The sequence below is a fragment of the Epinephelus moara genome, chromosome 8 (genome assembly GCF_006386435.1).
Source record: "Epinephelus moara isolate mb chromosome 8, YSFRI_EMoa_1.0, whole genome shotgun sequence".
Lineage (NCBI taxonomy): Eukaryota > Metazoa > Chordata > Actinopteri > Perciformes > Serranidae > Epinephelus > Epinephelus moara.
The window spans coordinates 11496364-11514759 of NC_065513.1; the positions used below are offsets into that span (position 1 = coordinate 11496364).

General features: G+C 39.8%; 1 protein-coding gene across 1 annotated transcript; it reads right to left on the reverse strand.

The window, feature by feature from the left end:
- Positions 1-592: 592 nt before the first annotated feature.
- On the reverse strand, positions 593-11674 carry figla (folliculogenesis specific bHLH transcription factor). Its single transcript, XM_050051293.1, has 6 exons — positions 11413-11674; positions 9822-9968; positions 9634-9723; positions 4415-4567; positions 1914-1965; positions 593-755 (listed from the first exon to the last, which is right to left on the reverse strand). The coding sequence occupies exons 1-5, from the start codon at positions 11611-11613 to the stop codon at positions 1948-1950; spliced, it is 609 nt and encodes a 202-aa protein (XP_049907250.1). The 5' UTR covers positions 11614-11674; the 3' UTR covers positions 593-755; positions 1914-1947.
- Positions 11675-18396: the final 6722 nt, after the last annotated feature.

The following is an 18396-nucleotide window of genomic DNA, read 5'->3' on the forward strand; positions in this document are numbered from 1 at the left end:
TTTACACCATTAAAATGCAGTTTAAATGTTAATGCATCAGACATAATAAAACATTCTGCATGACTTTGTAATGTTGATACTTTATGTAAATTTGTCTGAACATGCTTCTGACTTGTTTACTAAGTAAACATTTGTAATCAGGCCCTTTCCTGTAATGAAATATTCTTATACTCTGGTTCTGCTACTTTAACTTCATTAAAAGTCTGAGTTGCTTCTTCCACCACTGCACAGTTAAAGACAAAAGCCGATTTGGAAATATGTTTGAAGTGACACCATGGATTTAATAAAGACACAGGTCACAGTGCGTCATTACAAAATTCATCATACGTTTACATATTTTCAGTTGTATCTTTGACACAAGAATAGTACAAGGTAGTAGTGTGATTAAATTAAAGCTTTAAGCATGACACACAGCATTCAGTTATAAGGACAAATCAACAGCAGAAATGTAGCAGAAACATAACAAAAAAATGCCTGTCCTCTTAGCACAAATCTCTTCCTTCAAAGGACAATTCATCAAAGCTGATAATAATCATTTGATCTTTAGACTTAGAAAACAAACCTTTTCAGACATAAACTTTAAAAACGGAAGCTGTCTTGTACATTTTATTTAAGGGCTGCCAAGGATACAGTTTGTACAATAAAAATAAAAACATTCATTTTGACTCAAACAAAATGTAAACTTCAAAAGTTAAATGAAATAAGACAAATAAAACTGCATTTTCTTCGAGGTTAATCCTTTCTTTAGCAGGCCCCTAGAAAACAGAACAAGAATTACCTTATCTAAAATAGAACAGGTCCACAATCATTACACTCGGTGACTTGTTGATAAAAATTATTTATCTAAACGGTTTGTTTTCCCCTTCCCCACCATACGGCACTGCTGTAGGTGTTTTAGTACACCCTGCTGTCCCTATGGTTACAGGTGCAACAGAGGACACTACTGATCTCATTTCACAGAGATGCTGGGTGTAGCAGGCTTGAGATATTTAACCACAAGGGGGCACTGTAACAGTGCATTTTAAATCGGTGTGGAACAAGGTCTTCTCCACTGTGCTCCAGTGTCAATTCAAAGTAAAGCATGAAAAAGACAAAGAGGGGTTAGTCCTTCTACATGCAAGAGTTTGGTGACCTCATCAAATGATCAGTCACACCTCATTTCAACGTGAACTGACGACTAGTCACACAGAATAACTGGAAGCTTCTGTGTCAGTGAGCTGGGCCAGAGCTCACAGTGTCCATGTTAGAGGTGGCAGCAAGAAGATACAAGGATTTAACACTAAGAATACAGTTCAGTTATGAATAGGCCAATTAACATACAGCCATTTACTCTGGCTGTAAAACTGAATTAAGTGGCCCAACGTCAAGCAATGGACCCTTTTCACAGCAGACATTTTGACTTGTCATGGCAGGAAAAGCAAAGGTGTCACTAACGGCATTAATGATGCTCCGTTATGTTCAAGTGTCCCAGTAAGCCATGACACTGAGCTATCATGCACAATATCAGGAGCCCAAGACTGATGCAGCTAATTGTAATTCAGTCATGATATAATTTTATTATTTACACGCACTTTTTCTACTATAACGTGTCAAAACTGCTCTCCTCTGTGAGCAAGGCCTGTGCTTGTTTTGTACCAATTATCAATTGAAAACATCATAAAAATGAACACATGGGGGCAACATTTGTGTATTATTGGATCAATATTTGGGTCTGACAATACCACCACCACTCATTAGAATAATAATTATATATTATAATATTAATATTATCACACCATCTGATATAACCTGCCTAATATTTAAATATTGGTAATTGTTAACCTTTAAGTCTTGATGATGTCAGCAATCTGCATTTCATCTGAAAATGTGTTTCTGTTAACTGATTTGATACTTATGTATTAAACATATCCAACCTGGCAGGTTTCCAATATCCGCTCTAAACACCACTCAGCAGGGTTGAGACATCTGTTGAATAAAGAAGAATTGCATCCATTATCATAAATACTTTCTGTATTTGTCTGTCTGTCATTACATGTCTCATTTATCTTCTCACAGCACCATATTTGCCATGAATAAAACATTTTCCAGTTCCCTGAGGATAAACTGGACATGACAAGTCTCTACTGCTATAGGTTTGACTTTTCACTTTAGACAGATTTCCTCATTTGAACCTAGCCTTGGTGCCATTATTGCAAGTGCAGCTACACACACACAACCACACACACACACACACACACACACACAAAAGGTGGAACAATAAAAAATATTGGTCTTGTCCTGATCTAAACCTCTTCAAATTGATTTATCCAATCAGATGACGAGGTTCAAGCAGGAGCGCTTCGAATGACTCAGATGTCAGGGCTACACTGAGGACAATCAGATGCTTCAGGCTGATTGCCATGTGTAATTGTGGAACATTCCTGCCACATCATTTTTGAAATTAAACACAGGTCTGATTGCTTATTGTTAGAAGCATTAGTCCTGTATATAGTATGAAGGCTGCCTGTACTGTGTTCACAAGGTTACACCATTTACCTGAAGCTGATGAAGATTTTGCATTCAGGCAGTCTATCAGCCGAATGGTTTAATTAAGTACGCGCCACATTAACAAAACATACATAATGAAGAATTGATTTTCATTGTAAAGCCACACTGTCATGTAAATTAGACTTCAATTTGCTACATTGTGCTAAATTAATGATACTATGCAGGATGTACAGACTGATACAGAAGTAATCCCTCTCAATCATCACTTATGACCCACTAGATGTGTTTGGCGGTGTATTTATCTACTGAAACTCTGCCCTCTGCCTGTATTTTCTTCTTATTCTCTTTACGTAGGACATTATGGGCATGCAGCCGCACAGTGCTCAGATGAGGTCGGGACTTTATAAAAAGATAGCAACTAGCTGCCAGACCGTAAGCAGCAGGCATCCCAGGGACAAAATGTCAAAAAAAACACAAATATAGCGAGGTGAAACGCCAAACTGGGGTTGACTTTTACCTTCACTTTCACTGGTGAGCATGTTTATGAACAGTAACTGACTTTCCTGCATAGTAGACCTGTAACATCTAAGGAGTAATACAAATAAAAATGCATAAACTCCTTATTGGGACGTACAACACTGAGCGCCTTTTTTCATTCCTTGATGACCTTAAAAGTAACTGTAGTGGTTGATGCAGTATTTCTCTATTTTGCAGAATGGTCACTTTTCCTTCCCCCTTACTTTCCATTCCTCACCCCAACAGAGAAATTGCTTTCCTCCTGGAAGTGAAACATTTCTGACCACCAGACATTCAATCACACTCTTGGACACAATAAATGCCGGGACTTATCTGCAGAAGATGGCCAGGAGTGGACCAGAAATGCAAAGATCCATTATTGTGATGTAGTAAAATCCATGCAATACAGAAGTGGGCACCTTTGACAGTAATTCGGAATAAATAAAATGTACCCCAAGCACAATAGTGATACATATTGTAATGCTACCTGTTGGGGGACAAATGTTGTCAGTGTTCTGGCACAAGAGTTGATCCTGAAATGGGTATTAAAATCATTTGGTTGCATACAACAACAATAGTGATGAAAGAATATCAACTAATTTCTGAAACACTTACTCTGCAGGAATTAATTTCATTTACTTAAACTGCCATTTTGATATGCCCAAAGTTTACACTGTTGTATGTTAGTATATTATGAAGGTGAAAAAGGTTGGAGAACTATATACTATTGTATTGGACTGTATTGTAGTGTACAAACGTTGCTGTTATTGTGTTCTCCTCCTGCAGCATCCTATTTATCTACTCTACTTGTTCATATAAATTTCCATTTCTGAAAACTAAATTAACAGAATAAATAAAATCTTATTCTCTTGATGTATTCATCATATAATATTGTGATGTTTTTCATATTATGTACCCCCTTATGTGTCTATGTGAGATGGACTATTGGAAAATTCCACTGAATCCACAAACCACCATGTTTTTGTATTTTTTTTTTTTTTTGGTGTGCAACAAAGGTACCTGTCCAGAGGCAAAGTAAGGATTTAAATTCTAATTAAATTTCAACCCGAGGCTTCCTTTTATGGGTTTATATTAACACAGTTAACATGAGTTCTTGTTAACGCCATTACATCAGTGTCTTGTGCACAAATTAAGTATAAAACCCTAGAGGGAAAAATGTATAACATGTTCTTTTTCTGAGGCATGACTGAGATTTTTCTCGCTGGCTGACAGACTGACTGGGAGAGTGTTAGCATAACATGGATTCCTAATCGACATACACAGTCCATCTTCATAATTGCCGCAGCTCCCTAGCCAGCATCAGAAATGTAGCTGACAAACACCAAGCATAACATTATATATGCAATATTGTATTACATGTGCAGACTATTAGGAAAGTGGAATGAGTTACCAAAGTCTGATCAGGAGCTACTTGGATGATGAACTGGTATCCAGGCATAACACAATGTTGCAACACCAGTCTGGTCATATCTCCGTCCTCTGATACCGGCTCTGAGGGCATGGTGAATCCGTCCTCAATGTGCTCCTCTGACACGTTCAGCAGCTGTCAGGAAAAAGCAAGCAGGTCAAATTTATTTTAAGAAAAATCACCTTCTACTATCAAAAACCCACCTGCTTTTTTGGAAAATATGAACCATGTCAGTTACAATGAAAAATCTGTTTTCACGGCAGCAGAAAAGCACAAGAAATCTCCATATCAAACACTGATAGTTTTATCAAAGTATGGCAAAGTATGGAACATAAAAATCAGATTGCTGAATGTCTGACAGGCATTTTTAAGAATTGAAGGATTCTAATTTGAAGACTGTAGACTGAACTTAACAAACAAATAAAGTTACTTGACATAATACCACTGCTTCTTGCCTCTGCGTGACATCTGACAATCAACTTTGATTTTGATTTTGAACTTTGGAAACTCAGAAAATCAGACTGCCATACAATAATTTTGAGAGCCACACCACTATTACAAGTCAGACACTCTGCTTTCAATCAGGGATGCAGATTTAATAAAAAAAATGGAAGCACTTGTACTGAAAGAAATAAGAAAAAATGAAACTACTAAACAAGAAAATGCATTGACTCTGTTGTAATTGTAGCTATTGTTTATAAGATGAATATGGAGTGTTTCTTACTTTCTAATAATCCATAAAGTCTAAGCTTAAAAATGTTGGATTTTGGTCCTGATGCTCAGCAGCACTTTTTCTAAAAGACAGACCAGGCAGAAAGCTGCATGTAATATAAGGATGAGACTAAATATAAGTTCAGAGACGAGTTGATCTTAAAATTAAAGTTAGTTTTAAATTATTTAAGAGTGATGAATACTATCTTTTTTTACATTCACTTCCCTGTCAGCAATTGTTTGTTATCATGTGAAACACTTTGTAAAGTCTGTTTGAACACAAGTTTTATGAATTAATCATTGATCATCCCTCTGATGATTTTACCACAATGATGGTTTGCAGAAACATGATGAAACATTAGTACAGACCCTACAATTATCCACAGCTGTGCGTAATGACAACTGCCCCAGCAGTGTTAGAGGACCTCGCTGATGTGACAGGTCTAATGAGTGGCACAGCATGCACAAATGTAAATATACTAACAGATGTTTAATAGCTAACTGTGAGTAAGGAAATGAGGCTTGTGCACTTGCGCTCAGCACCACAAAGATCGAGATTTAAAAAACAGAATCTTTACAGATCTTCCAAAAGTAATGCATAGACATATTTCTGTCTAAGTGTGTACGCACAGTTTTAGTAGTAAATCTACACAGCTCTAGGGATGCTTTCATATTAGTATGATTAATTTGTACCGGGACGTCGGTGGCTTAGTGGTAGAGCAGGCGCCCCGTGTACAAGGCTGTTGCCGCAGCGGCCTGGGTTCAACTTCAGCCTGTGGCCCTTTGCTGCATGTCACTCCCCCTCTCTCTCCCTCCTTCAGGCTCATCTGTCCTATCGATTAAAGGCTTAAAAATGCCAGAAAAAATATCTTTAAAAAAAATAAAATAAAATAAAAAAATTGTACCACGGCAAGTACGATTGCCCCCCTCTCTCCACTCCCCCACTGCTCAGCTTTCACATTGGCAATGATGTTCTGTACATAAGTACACTTGCATCATCATCTATCAGACATTTTGTTGTGTTTCAGTGTAGAAATTGCGCCACAGACGGACACTGCTGTCCTTGGGACCGTCATGAGCAGGGACTGGCTGAGCAGCAAGGCAAAGCTCTGCCCCCGGCCAGAGGAGGAGACGCTGCTGTTGGCAAAGAGCTCTCTGCCTCCTGCTGGAGCTCTGACTGCAGATCGAAGGTGGCGGCGAAGCCAGATCTGGGCCTGTCCCTGGCGGGCTACACTGCTGCCTGATATAGAGCCATTAGTCTTAAATTGCAACTGTTTCATAACCAGTTAAAAACTCCTTGTGGTTGTGTAAAACAGCAGTCCACCATAGCAGTCAGCTCTTAAACCTCATAGCCATTATTCATTTTCAAATCTAATGTGCTAGAGTATGAAAAAATACATACAAATGGCACTGTATATTATTTTATTACAGTTAGAACTTAATGACTAACTGTTTTCAAACTAGCATCACAATGTTACACAGTACAGTACATGAACAAAGCAGAGCAAAGTACAAAGACTGACACACTGTAAACTTAAATCTTGGCTTCATTTTTCTATGTCTTATTCCATTTTTTTATCTACTATAGAGCTTAATTTTCTTAAAATGTGAGCTGGTACAATAACCTAACAATGGAAATAAAGTACTTTAAAGTGAGGTGCTAGAGTTTGCTCTGTGATGTGGGAAATAACTATCAAACAAGTGTCATAAATGTAACTGCAGTGACAATGCTTTTAAATGTAATGAAAATGTGTCTGGCATAGTGTAGCAGAAATAAATGGCATCATTAATAATATTCTTGATTATATTCATGGTTGTATCTTGCATACCAAGTGAGAAAGGCCTGGCTGAGGGCATTGTTGATTAAATGTAACCCAGCAATTTACTCACTAAAAGCCATAATTCATCCTCATATTGCTCGGTTTGATGCATGGTGTAATGATGTTTTAGTATTAGTTTCCGGATATGGTCAGGGGAACAAACTATGCTAAAGTATGCGTTATCATATGCCATTACAACCAATCAACCACCCACTGCACTCCTGATTTCAATCACAGCATAATCATAATTTAGTATATCATTACAAAGTACTCTTTTACTGAATACACTCATGTTTTTTATTTGGATAAATGTATCACAATTACTCGCATGGATATTGATTGACATTCTGTTCCTGTCTTGGACATTGGCTAATGGAGCCTCTCATATGGGCCTTAACACCAGCCTTCACAGCTGTGAACAGTTACGCAACACTTCCTAGGGTGTGGCGCAGAGGTAGAGCAGGTCATCCATCAACTGGAGGATCGGCAGTTCGATCACTAGCTCCCCAGTGTGCATGTCAAAGCATCCTCGGGCAAGATACTGAACCCCAAAATTCTTTCAATGGCTGTTCTAATGGTGTGTGAGAGCATGTGAATGGTTATTGAGTAGCAGGTGGCAACCTGTATGTGAATGTGACAGCACTTTGAGTGGTTGTAAGACTAGACGCTATACAAGTGCAGTCCATTTGCCAAGTTAGGTTTGCCAGGTTAAGTTACAGAACTTTTAGCACACTCTTACCAACAAAAACAAATACCACCACGTCCTACACCCATGATATGTGGTCAAATGTGTCCCAAACTACCTCAGCAAGTGGTTGTAGTTAGTGGTCGTTTACGCTTGTATTTAGCACTGTCCACTTATCGGATCACTCGAAACGCATGCGAATACCGGGTCTAAACAGGCTCTTTGATATTTCAGCTGTTTAGTTTGTGTGACTCATGACTGTGACTGACTGGAGAGCACTAAAATTCATAATTATTCTTCATATTTTATTATTCAAACAAGGCCTGTTATTTTGCAGTGCTTTGTTGTTCTTTTTTCAGATTTGATTAATGTTTGGGTGATTACATCAATAAACCAATCATTTATTTGTCACATGGAATTATACAAAGTACAGCCCAAGAGAAAAGTGATCCCATCAGCTCCTTTGACTTGTGCACTGTCATTTAGTCCTTTTTGCATCTTCTTACATTGGTGGCTGCTGCTTTAGAATTGTCCATGTTTCCATATGATTCTGTTAGTTATGATGCAGGATTTAAGCTCAGCTGGTGCCCATTTTGTCAATCTTTTCCTTGACGTTTACTGATGTTTACATTTAAAAACCTCGAGTGAGCAAGCCAGTATCTAGCTAGCAGAGTCACAGGAGGAGAGTTTACATACTGGTGAGTGAATTTCCTCATCCCAATGCGTGACTTGCAGCCGCACGCCAACATAACCACAAAAAGCACCACCGAGACTTGCATAATAGAGTGCCGAAGTCACGCCCCTTCCGGTGAAGCTCATGGGACCTTAGATCGGAAAAAATATGAATGGCAGTGAATGAGGAGAGAAATATTATCTTTTGGTCCCGTTTGAGTTGCGACATGAAATCCAAACATGTCGTTAATGAATTTAAAACATACATTTTAAGGTCAAGAAAGTCATACTTTGTGGTAAAACTGTTGAGATATAAGCTTTTGAAAAAAACGTAATTAGAAAAATTACACAGGAGGCGGTCGCGTATGTGACGTCATAGCCTTCGCTCGCTTGCTGCAGCTTGGAGTGACTGCAACCTGGCACAAAACACATAGACATCTTCAATCATAAATCGATTAATAATAAAACAGTGGAATTTCAGCGGGGAGGGCAAGCTACAGGAAGCGAGTGAAAGCTATGACGTCACATACGCGACCTCCTCCTGTGTACTCTTGAGTCTTTCTAATTAAGAAGTTTTTCTCTCAACAGTTTTACCACAAAGTATGACTTTCTTGACCTTAAAATTTATGTTTTAAATTCATTAACAACATATTTAGATTTCATGTCGCAACTCAAACGGGAACAAAAGATAATATTGCTCTCCCCATTCACTGCCATTCATATTTTTTCCGATCTAAGGTCCCATGAGCTCTACCGGAAGGGGCATGACTTCGGCACTCTATTGATATAAGAGCATAATCTTTGCACAAATTTAGCAGACCTGACAAGGAGGTGACTGGAAACATCTATGCCTACATCAGATTAATTAATCCAATTCTCAAGTCATATGTTCAGCACTTCCCAAACACATGCATTTTTGCTAAAACGTTACAATATAAAACCAGCTTCACACATGAGTAGCGTGCCTAGGCAAGTGCACATGTTAAAGTCATATATTACATCTTTTCAGTGCCTAAAATACCCTACTTTACTGTGCTGAAGGTTTTTACAATTCAATGGCCAAATAAAGGCGTTATTCATGTCAGTTCATCTCATTGCATCATTATACACTACATCCACTAAGAAACTGAGTATACGTCGTTACTGTTATTATGTGGTTTCTGTGCCACCCATACAATAACATAACCTGTGTGGGTTGGTTTCAATGTGAACTGCAGTGTTTACTTTACCACTACAATACTAGCTCACATAAACTAACTAAACTGAGTCAAACATGATGTCATTATTGCACAGTGGAAAAAACAAACACTCACATCATCCATTCTCCATAGGTCATTGCTCAGGCATTCAGTCTGACCATAAGTGATTGCATTCTTTAGGAAATCAGTCCCACTGCCATCATCCTGAAAACAGAAAATAACCATAATCAAGAAGTGTTGTCCTTGGGAAACAACAACGGACACTTGTCATTTGATAGAGCCCTGCTGAATGCAGTACTTACTCTGTCAGTATCCTGCAAAACTGCAACAAGCAATCGAATGTATTCCGTCGCAGCTTTGAGTGTGTCCACTTTACTGGGCTTACGGTCTGGTCGCATTATTGGCACCATGCGCTTCAAGCGGGAGAACATGGTGTTCAAGTTCCTGATCTGCAGAGAACAGAGGCTAAAGTTTCATATCAACTGTTCTCCAGATTAGTAAAATTGTCTCTGAGGTGATGTAACCACACTTAAACAAAGCACAACAATGATGGAGAACATGAAAATTTTAAAGCACTTTAAGCAGTGACACTTGTCTTGACCTCACACCTCATTTCTGACAGTATGAGCTTTAACTCTTTTGCAAACCCTGGCACATCAATAAATGTGTTCTTTTTGTCCTGATTGGATCATTATTTACAGTGTTCAGTTTTCTCCATAGCAAAATAATAGGGCTTCATACAGAAACTGCTGCAGCAACCCAAGCCAGCACAGGTCTTCAAATGTTAATCTAAAGTCAGTCAAGCTTTGTGAATTGGATTTCAAACCATGTTGCCAACTAATGTCACCAGCGCTGTCAAATTACAAACAGAACAGAAAATACTTTGTCTACTTTTTGCATGCAAAAGGTAGAAATTGATCTTTGGTTTGCATGTGTGAAATGTGCTAATAAAAAGACCCATCATCATATCACATACTGCCAGGACACATTTAAACAGATTTACATAAAAACACAGTACACAACAGAACATTAAAAGAAGCACCGTGTACTTGATGGTGAGGACTGAATCAAGGTTGAAAAAACAGATATAAAGTGTTGTGTACTAAAGGTAGCAAGCCGTCTTCAAAAAGTGGCTGTCCTTACTAATGAAGGCATTTTATGGCTACATGGACAAATTATTTTCTATTGATGTTTTTTTCTGTTCCCTACCCTGAGGGCTGGGACTTGAAGCAGAAAAATTATCAGTACAAATCATTGATTTCACAATACCATCATAATAAGACCTTCCAGAGACATGTTTGAAAATGAAGAAAACGGTTTTTTTTCATAATAAACCTTTTATATCCAATGATTTATTTTCCAGGTTTAACAGGGTTAATGAAATTCCAGTCTGCTTCCATCACCTTTGTACCAGACTGCATTTACAAACCTTGAAATTAAAAAAAGGTTGGGCTTACTGCTGGATATAAAACTCATAAAAACAAGTTTTATCTCTGTATTTTTTATTTAATATTGTCCATGGGTAAACTTTATAATCATGTTGCAGCCATGTTGATGAAAAGCATTAAAATAAAGCAGAGCTAGCTGACTGATTGTGGTTGGCCTGTAAACCCAACATAGTTCAGCTGGACAGTAGTAAAACTCCTTAAGTTAAAATGAATTAAGTTACTGCTATGCTTCAGCAAGTTGGTTTGAATGACTGGTGGTGTGTGAAAAAATATCATGACTGACAGGTGTTTACAAGGTTTATAGCATTTGCGGCTAAGCTAGCTCCCTTTCAGGATAAACAGAAGAGCCTCGGCTAATTTATGTGCTAGCTAATGTTAGCTAACAAACTCAAGAGTTTCACTTGAGTTTCTCTTCTCAGGGGAACTCAACCATGGTAACACTCACTCTCAGTCTCTCCTTGGCGTTGACCAACTCTCTTTTCTTCACAGTCTCACTGAAGTCCTCGGCCACAAAGTATGAGCCGTCCTTCCCTCGTTTGAACTTCTCTATGTTGCTGTACGCAGGCAGTGCAGACTCTCCTGTTAACCGCTTCAGGATGTCGCTCATTAATTCCTCCTCCGGCACCTTCATTTTAATGAGTAGCATATGTTCACACTGACAATCTGTTAAGTGTGTTTATTTCATTTTTCTATATGACGTCATGTTCTCAGAGCAGACAGGAGGCGAGCTGTAGGAGAGCGGGGGATCACACCTGTGTGCTATGTGTTTAATTAGGGCTCTGCGGCAATCTGAGGTTGTCCATCAAATGTCAGCTGAATCTGACGGATACACGGCGCAGTTGTGAGTTATTACTTCTGTGGTATACACGTTTCTTATGTCAAGAAACGGTTTAACATATTCCCTGTGTTATCTGAGGTAAAAATGGCCAATATGCGAAACATGCTTATACAGTCTATGGTTCAACCATAGGGGTTCAACTTGCTTAGGGACTGTTCGTCAGTTATGAGAGGGGAGGGGGTGGTTCAACCAATTTATACAGTCTATGGGTTCAACACAGGGGAGGCAATTAAATATTTTTAAGCACTGGGAGTTAGTTATGTCTTTTGCTTTGTATTAGGGTGGGACTAGGCTGACCAAACGTCCTCTTGCCCGGACATGTCCACTTTTCACTTCCCGTCCGGGGCGTCTGGGGGGGTTTTATAAACTGATGATAATGTCCGGTTTTCCGTGTGTTTGCCTGTGTTAGAGTGCGGCACGGGCAGCATATTTCTGTCCGAACCCGAACCGAGCCCGACATTATTTAATGACCAAAGCACTGAGTTTGTGTCACACAGTGGTTACAGGCTATTTAACAGGCCGGGCGTGCGCCGTCGGTGCTCAGCTGCGGAGAGGGAGACCTCCGTGTTTGAGACGGGAGCGGGCGGCGGGAGGTCCGAGGCTTCCAGCGAGGAGAGAAGTAGAAACTAGTGATGTTACGCTCAGGCCAGTTTGCTCGACACAGTGTCGATCTATTGAAGCGCAAGTGTTCCGAGGCAGTGTTTCGATCCATGCTTCGGTACGCCCACAATCACGTGACTACCGGGAGCGAGGCCTCGTTACAGGCAGTCCCAGGCCCAATTCCAATCCGGCCCCTTAAGACTCAAGCCCTGAACCCTCACTGACTTAACTGACGTCAGCTGTAAGTGATTGAGTGTGAGAGTCTGAAAGGGCTCCGGATGCTACAAATAGGAATGGGACAGCACTTATCCCCCTCTCTACAAAATGTTGTTAACATTGGCGGCTCTGGGCGTGATCATTCATCGGTTATTGTCAGCATATATTCCACACACAAAGAATAGCCTATATATCTATATATATCTATATCTAGATAGATAGATAGATAGATAGATAGATAGATAGATAGATAGATAGCCTAGATAGATATGTTTCACTGTGTGCTTGCACACTAATTATATTTAGGCGCACAGCATCCTCTAAATGTCGCCCATGCTTGCTTGTCTTCATTGTGCTCTGCTGATGGAGGCCCGTGACGAGTGCAAGGTCCCATATGTGCAGTTTGTGTCATGTATTCATAGAGTGAGACTGCAAGTCTGTGATGGCAGAGCCCTCTCAGAGCTTTAGCCCTGCACTGTCTAATCTGGCTCATTAGCGTGCCAGCGATGGCTGCTTGTTGTTTTACAGTAGCTCAGCCTCTGTGCTCCGGACGGTGTCAGGATTAATATGCGGGACAGGATGAGCTCCATGATGGTTTCTAAATGCGCGTTTGCTCGGTTCTTTGCAGAGGAGAGCCGCACAGTGTTGTTAAGCTGTCGCTGTTGGCCTCTGCATTTCTGCGGTGGCCATTAGCTGATCCTGGTGCTGATGCTGCAGCGCGTGCGAGTGTTGCTAGGCAGCCATGCAGAGCGCGGAACGCTGGCGGGTGGAGGAACGGAGGATGCTACAGAGCTATAAAACGATGTTGTGCACTTACAGTGAAATATGGAGCTGTAGATACACAACATGGTGCTCTGCACTCACATGACTGTATGATCAATAAGCCTGTCCTCCTCTTCCTCCCCATAGGGGACAGAATCGTTGGGAGTGTGTGCAGATTTTAATCTCCTTCGGCACAATGGCAGACAAGGGATGGATTCATCTCAGCCACAGCACTGCAGAAGTTGATGTTAAAGTTATGTTAGTGGAATTTAGTTTATATTATTAACTCTTAAATTGATAATATACAGGTGTTGAATTACGGAACAGTGTCCAACATAAATGGAACCTTTTATATAGAAACTGATTAAACACTGCAACATGGTTTGTCCAAGACAAATCATAGGATTTAGCTGTTTGTTTTTTTTTAGTCAAAACACCTTTAAGGGGAGCCCCACCTAAGTTAAGAATTCTAGGATGTTATTTCCTTTGACCACAAGGGTTTGTAGTGTATTATCATTTGCTCTGAAGGTTTGGAACAGATGACCAGTAAGGGGCCCAGGGTTAAAAAACATATATGGTCAGGGTCAAAGAAAAGATATTTATGGCTCAGGGTTAAAGTGGGTGAAATCCAACTAGGGTCACCCTTGGTTGTTTGTCTGACTTTGTCTCACATTTCACAGAAACAGCGTGTCTATATAATGGGAGTAATTTGGGGTTGCCTTTGAGAGTAGTTCACATTGGCTGAAGAACCTCTCCAAGCATTCTAGATGCTTGATAGATGCTGTACTTCTTGTAATAAACTTTTCTTTATGCAAGCAAGACAGTGTCATCTGGAGTCTTCTTCATCACCTTCACATCATCGCTATTTAATAAACAACAGGTTCAATCAATATTTGTGAACATGAGCTGCTCTCTCTCAAAACCAGAAACCAGAAAAGAAAGTCTCAAACTTGTGATGATAGATAGATATGACTTCATGTGTGTTTATGTACCATCCTAAATCCTTGTTAATGTAATGTTTCATTGTTTATCTATCTGTTTTTTCGCTCTCCTTCCATAACGTTACCGTTTGCATATCTGCCGACCGTGTTTTCGTTTTTTTTTTATAACACTTCCGGTGTTCCGAGGGCAACCCCTGTATTTGACATCACAACGCAATGAACTGTGGGTAATTTCCTTACCGTAAGTCCGCATCGATGCTGACCTATGGTAAGGGGGCATAAAGGGCTCACTAACTGACTCACTGACTTGACGATTTGACAATGGGACAGCCCTCACACACTCACGCACTTCCCATGAACGCGCCTCTAAGTCAGTGAGTTTGTAAGGGATCGGATTGGAATTGGGCCCAACTGCGGCCGCCTTGCTCTCGCGGCTTTATCGCCGTCCACTTTTGTAATACGTCAGAGCAAGTCGGGATGAAGTCGGACACAAAACTAACCGGCATGCATTGTGCGCCGATCGCCGGTGATCGAATCTGCGCAGGACTGGCTCATCTCGAACGAACCTAAAGTGTGTCTGTGTGTGTTATGTTCAGGTGTTGTCAAAATAACAGTAAATAACAGCACCCAAGCAATAAACAGGACAGACAATAGGATTTTATTTATTTTTACACTACATTTTCACTGAAAGCTGACCGAATCCGACCCGAGCCCGAATACAATTTATAGCTACATTTTTGACCAAACCCGGCCGACCTGTCAGGTAAAATCGGGCTCAGATCGCCACACTCTAGTGTGTGTATGTGTCCCCTATTGAGGCCTATCTGAATTTCTGTCTTTGAGAGATATTATTTTGTAATATAACTGAATTTTCTATCCATACATATACATTTTAAATATATTAAAATTATAAGGCATCTTTGAGGAAACTGCGAGTATCATTTAACCCTTAAAAAACCAAGCCATTTATTGCTATTTTTTGTCCGCCTGGCCTCTCTGTCTATTAATGCATGTATCAGATCTCTATACATCTTTTTTTTCAGGACAACCTGGGCAATAATAATATGTATGCTAAAATGATGCCACATGAATGGATCAATAGTTATATGAGTATAAAAACAAAAGAAAAAGAAAAACGGAAATTGAATGTCACAGAATTTAATTCAAAAAAGACACAGATCAACAATGTACAAGCTTTTTCATTTTCAAATATGTTTCTCTCAGGCCTTGGCTATCAGGAGAAAAAGATCCCAACATTCTAACACAAACAACAAAAAATATTTACATTTTTACATTTTTTCTCCACTCGTTTTTTCCCTCACTTCCTCAGTCACTTGTGCCACTCCACCATTCAAAACTAAATCCATTGCTTCAGCAACAGTGAAGCACCTTTTTGCAGTCGCCATAGTTCTGAAAAGAACTTTCCCCTCTCCAAGTAGTTCTGAAAAGAACTTTTTGTTTGTCTGTCTAACTCTCTCTATCAATAAAACTCACTACTCTCAAACTCACTAACCTATCTCTCCGACTCTCTCCTCTCCCACCACAAACACCGCGAAATTATGACCCGCGAGATTATTACCCGCGAAATTTGCTCTATATAAAACAAATAACAATAACTTCTGTCTACCATAAACCACAGTAAATGCAGTAAAAAACATACGTGCGCACAGGAAATGCGGACTAAGCACATGCCATATAGTGCGTAAAGCTTGTGTGTAAAGCTTGTGTACATTTCCACGTTCAAAAGTTGTTAGTAAATGTTTATTTATCTTTGTTTTGGCCATGGGAGATTATTATTCCTTTGTTTTCGATACTGGAAGATAACTATTTCACCTCACGCTGATCTTTGGCTGCTGGGATTGGATGTCACCGTCATAAAAACAAAAGAAGAAGAAATCGGAGCATCTCATTGGTCGAGAGACCGACCGGAAGTCATCATCGTTTACATCAAGCTTCAATATGGAGGTCCGCTAACATAATTTACACGTTTTTATCACAAAATGTAATGAATAATGAACTTATCACGGAGTTATCACGGTGGAATTCACGTGCGAAGTTCCCGGAAAAAACGCCGCACTTAACGGCTGGATTGAAAACCTTCTCGAAAGGCTAGAATTGCCCCGAGCTCACCATAGATCGCCCAAAGAGTATGCTTGTGATAGCAATTTTCCCCATTAAGTTTTGTTGTGTGGTTCCCGAGATATTCTGCAAAGTACCGACGCTGTCGCGTGGGAGCGCCCGCGCACCTGTGGAGTTAGAATTAAGTAGGCTATGTCGTGGCCGGCCGAGTGTCCTCTTTTTTGGAAATCAAAATATGGTCACCCTAGGTGGGACTTAAGTTTAAATTGTCATATTTTGTATTGTTTCAAATACCGTTGGAACCCTAAAACATCGTGCACCCATATTCCGCTGAGGTGTGCACACAGTGCGACAATCATAAAAATAATGGACGTAGCTACCGTGGACTCAGCCTTTGGTCTGTGGACTCGCGTTTTGAAGATTTTAGTTCAGCATTTCAGCTGTCACCATCTTGGATTTTTTAAGCCAGAAGGGACCATTTAGGCGAGAGGCTGGAGCTGTGGAGGCATGAAGGGTGGATCTGGCTGAGAAGCCGAGGACATTATTGGCAGACAGTCTGTCACTCAAAGCAACCGGCCCTCACTTCCTGTACAGTTGTCATGAATGAGAAAATTAGCTATAGAGAACAAAACCATTTATTTATTTATTTATTTTTGGCATTTTTGCCTGCATTGATAGGACAGCCAGATAGACAGTAAAGGTAGGAGAGAGAGGGTGGATGACATGCAGCAATGGGTCATGGGTCTGAGTCAAACCGTGTTGCCGCAAAGGACTCAGTCTATGGGGTGCACAGTCCACCAGGTGGGCTAGATGTCGCCCCAGAGTTGGGCAGTTTAACATGGGTGTCGAGGATTGACTGGCTTCTGGAGACAGCCTCAAGCGGCAATTCAAAGACCATTAGTTCATTTTTCAGCTTAAGAGGCTGCCGCTTAGTGATGGTGCGACTTTTAAGGAGGATTTGCATTTTACATAAGAAATTAGCTGTTTGTTTTGGTGACAACTCTCTGTTTGCTCATTGGCTCTATATCTACATTTAGTGTGAATTTACAAAAAAAGGTCATGCATTTTCCCCCGGTCACTAGGGAGGCTGAAGGAAAAACTTTGGACAGGGTCAAGATGCCAGCCTCCTTCTCTTATAAGTAAAGTAAAACATGGTCAAACCTGCTCAGTGGGTACAGTATCACCAGTTTTGGGAAAGTTAGTTAGTAAGAAAATAAAGGACAGAGGAATTGAAAGAAGGATGAAAGTCAATAAGGAATGCTGAAGGGCACAAAAAAGGAAGAAAAGAGTAAAACGGGCAGAACTACTTTATACTCGTAATGTTCTACTTGAGTGTTACAGTTATGGCAGTGCCTTGCATTTCTAGACAAATTCTTTTCAAATTATTAGATGCATTTGAGAAGTATAAGAATGTACTATCTCGCACAAATATTTGATGAAAGGTGCTTTTACCTCCCTACTGTGTAGAAAAAAACTGAATACAGTCAGTTATTTTGTTTATTATGGTTCCTTTCTTTATTAACTTGGGTTCCATTTTCTTTCATCTTCCATATCTTAAAGATTTAAACCTTTCATTAAGGTATTTGTTTTGGTTACTATGGCCAAAATAGTGGTCCATCCAACATGACTGGTTTCTAATAGTCTATACACATCTTCTTGTAGTGTAATTTGTAAGTAATGCATCAATTGTGTTTTTTATTCTTTTTTATATCACTTTAATTTGATGTGACTGAACACTCACGTGTTCAATGTCACCTAAAAAATGAATCATTTTTACCAGCCCCGACAACATCACAATGGTTAGTATTGTTTTAACCTTTTGAGTAGGTGTTTGTCTGTTTGCGTTTCATCATGGAGAAATGTGATCCAGATCAGATGACACCAATTATAGCGGGAACTGCAACAGAATCGGTTTTGAGTGTTTTGACAGGTGATGATATATCAGTCTGTCTGTTTTGTAACAACTGTGCAAGGAGCAGTCATGACACTTTAC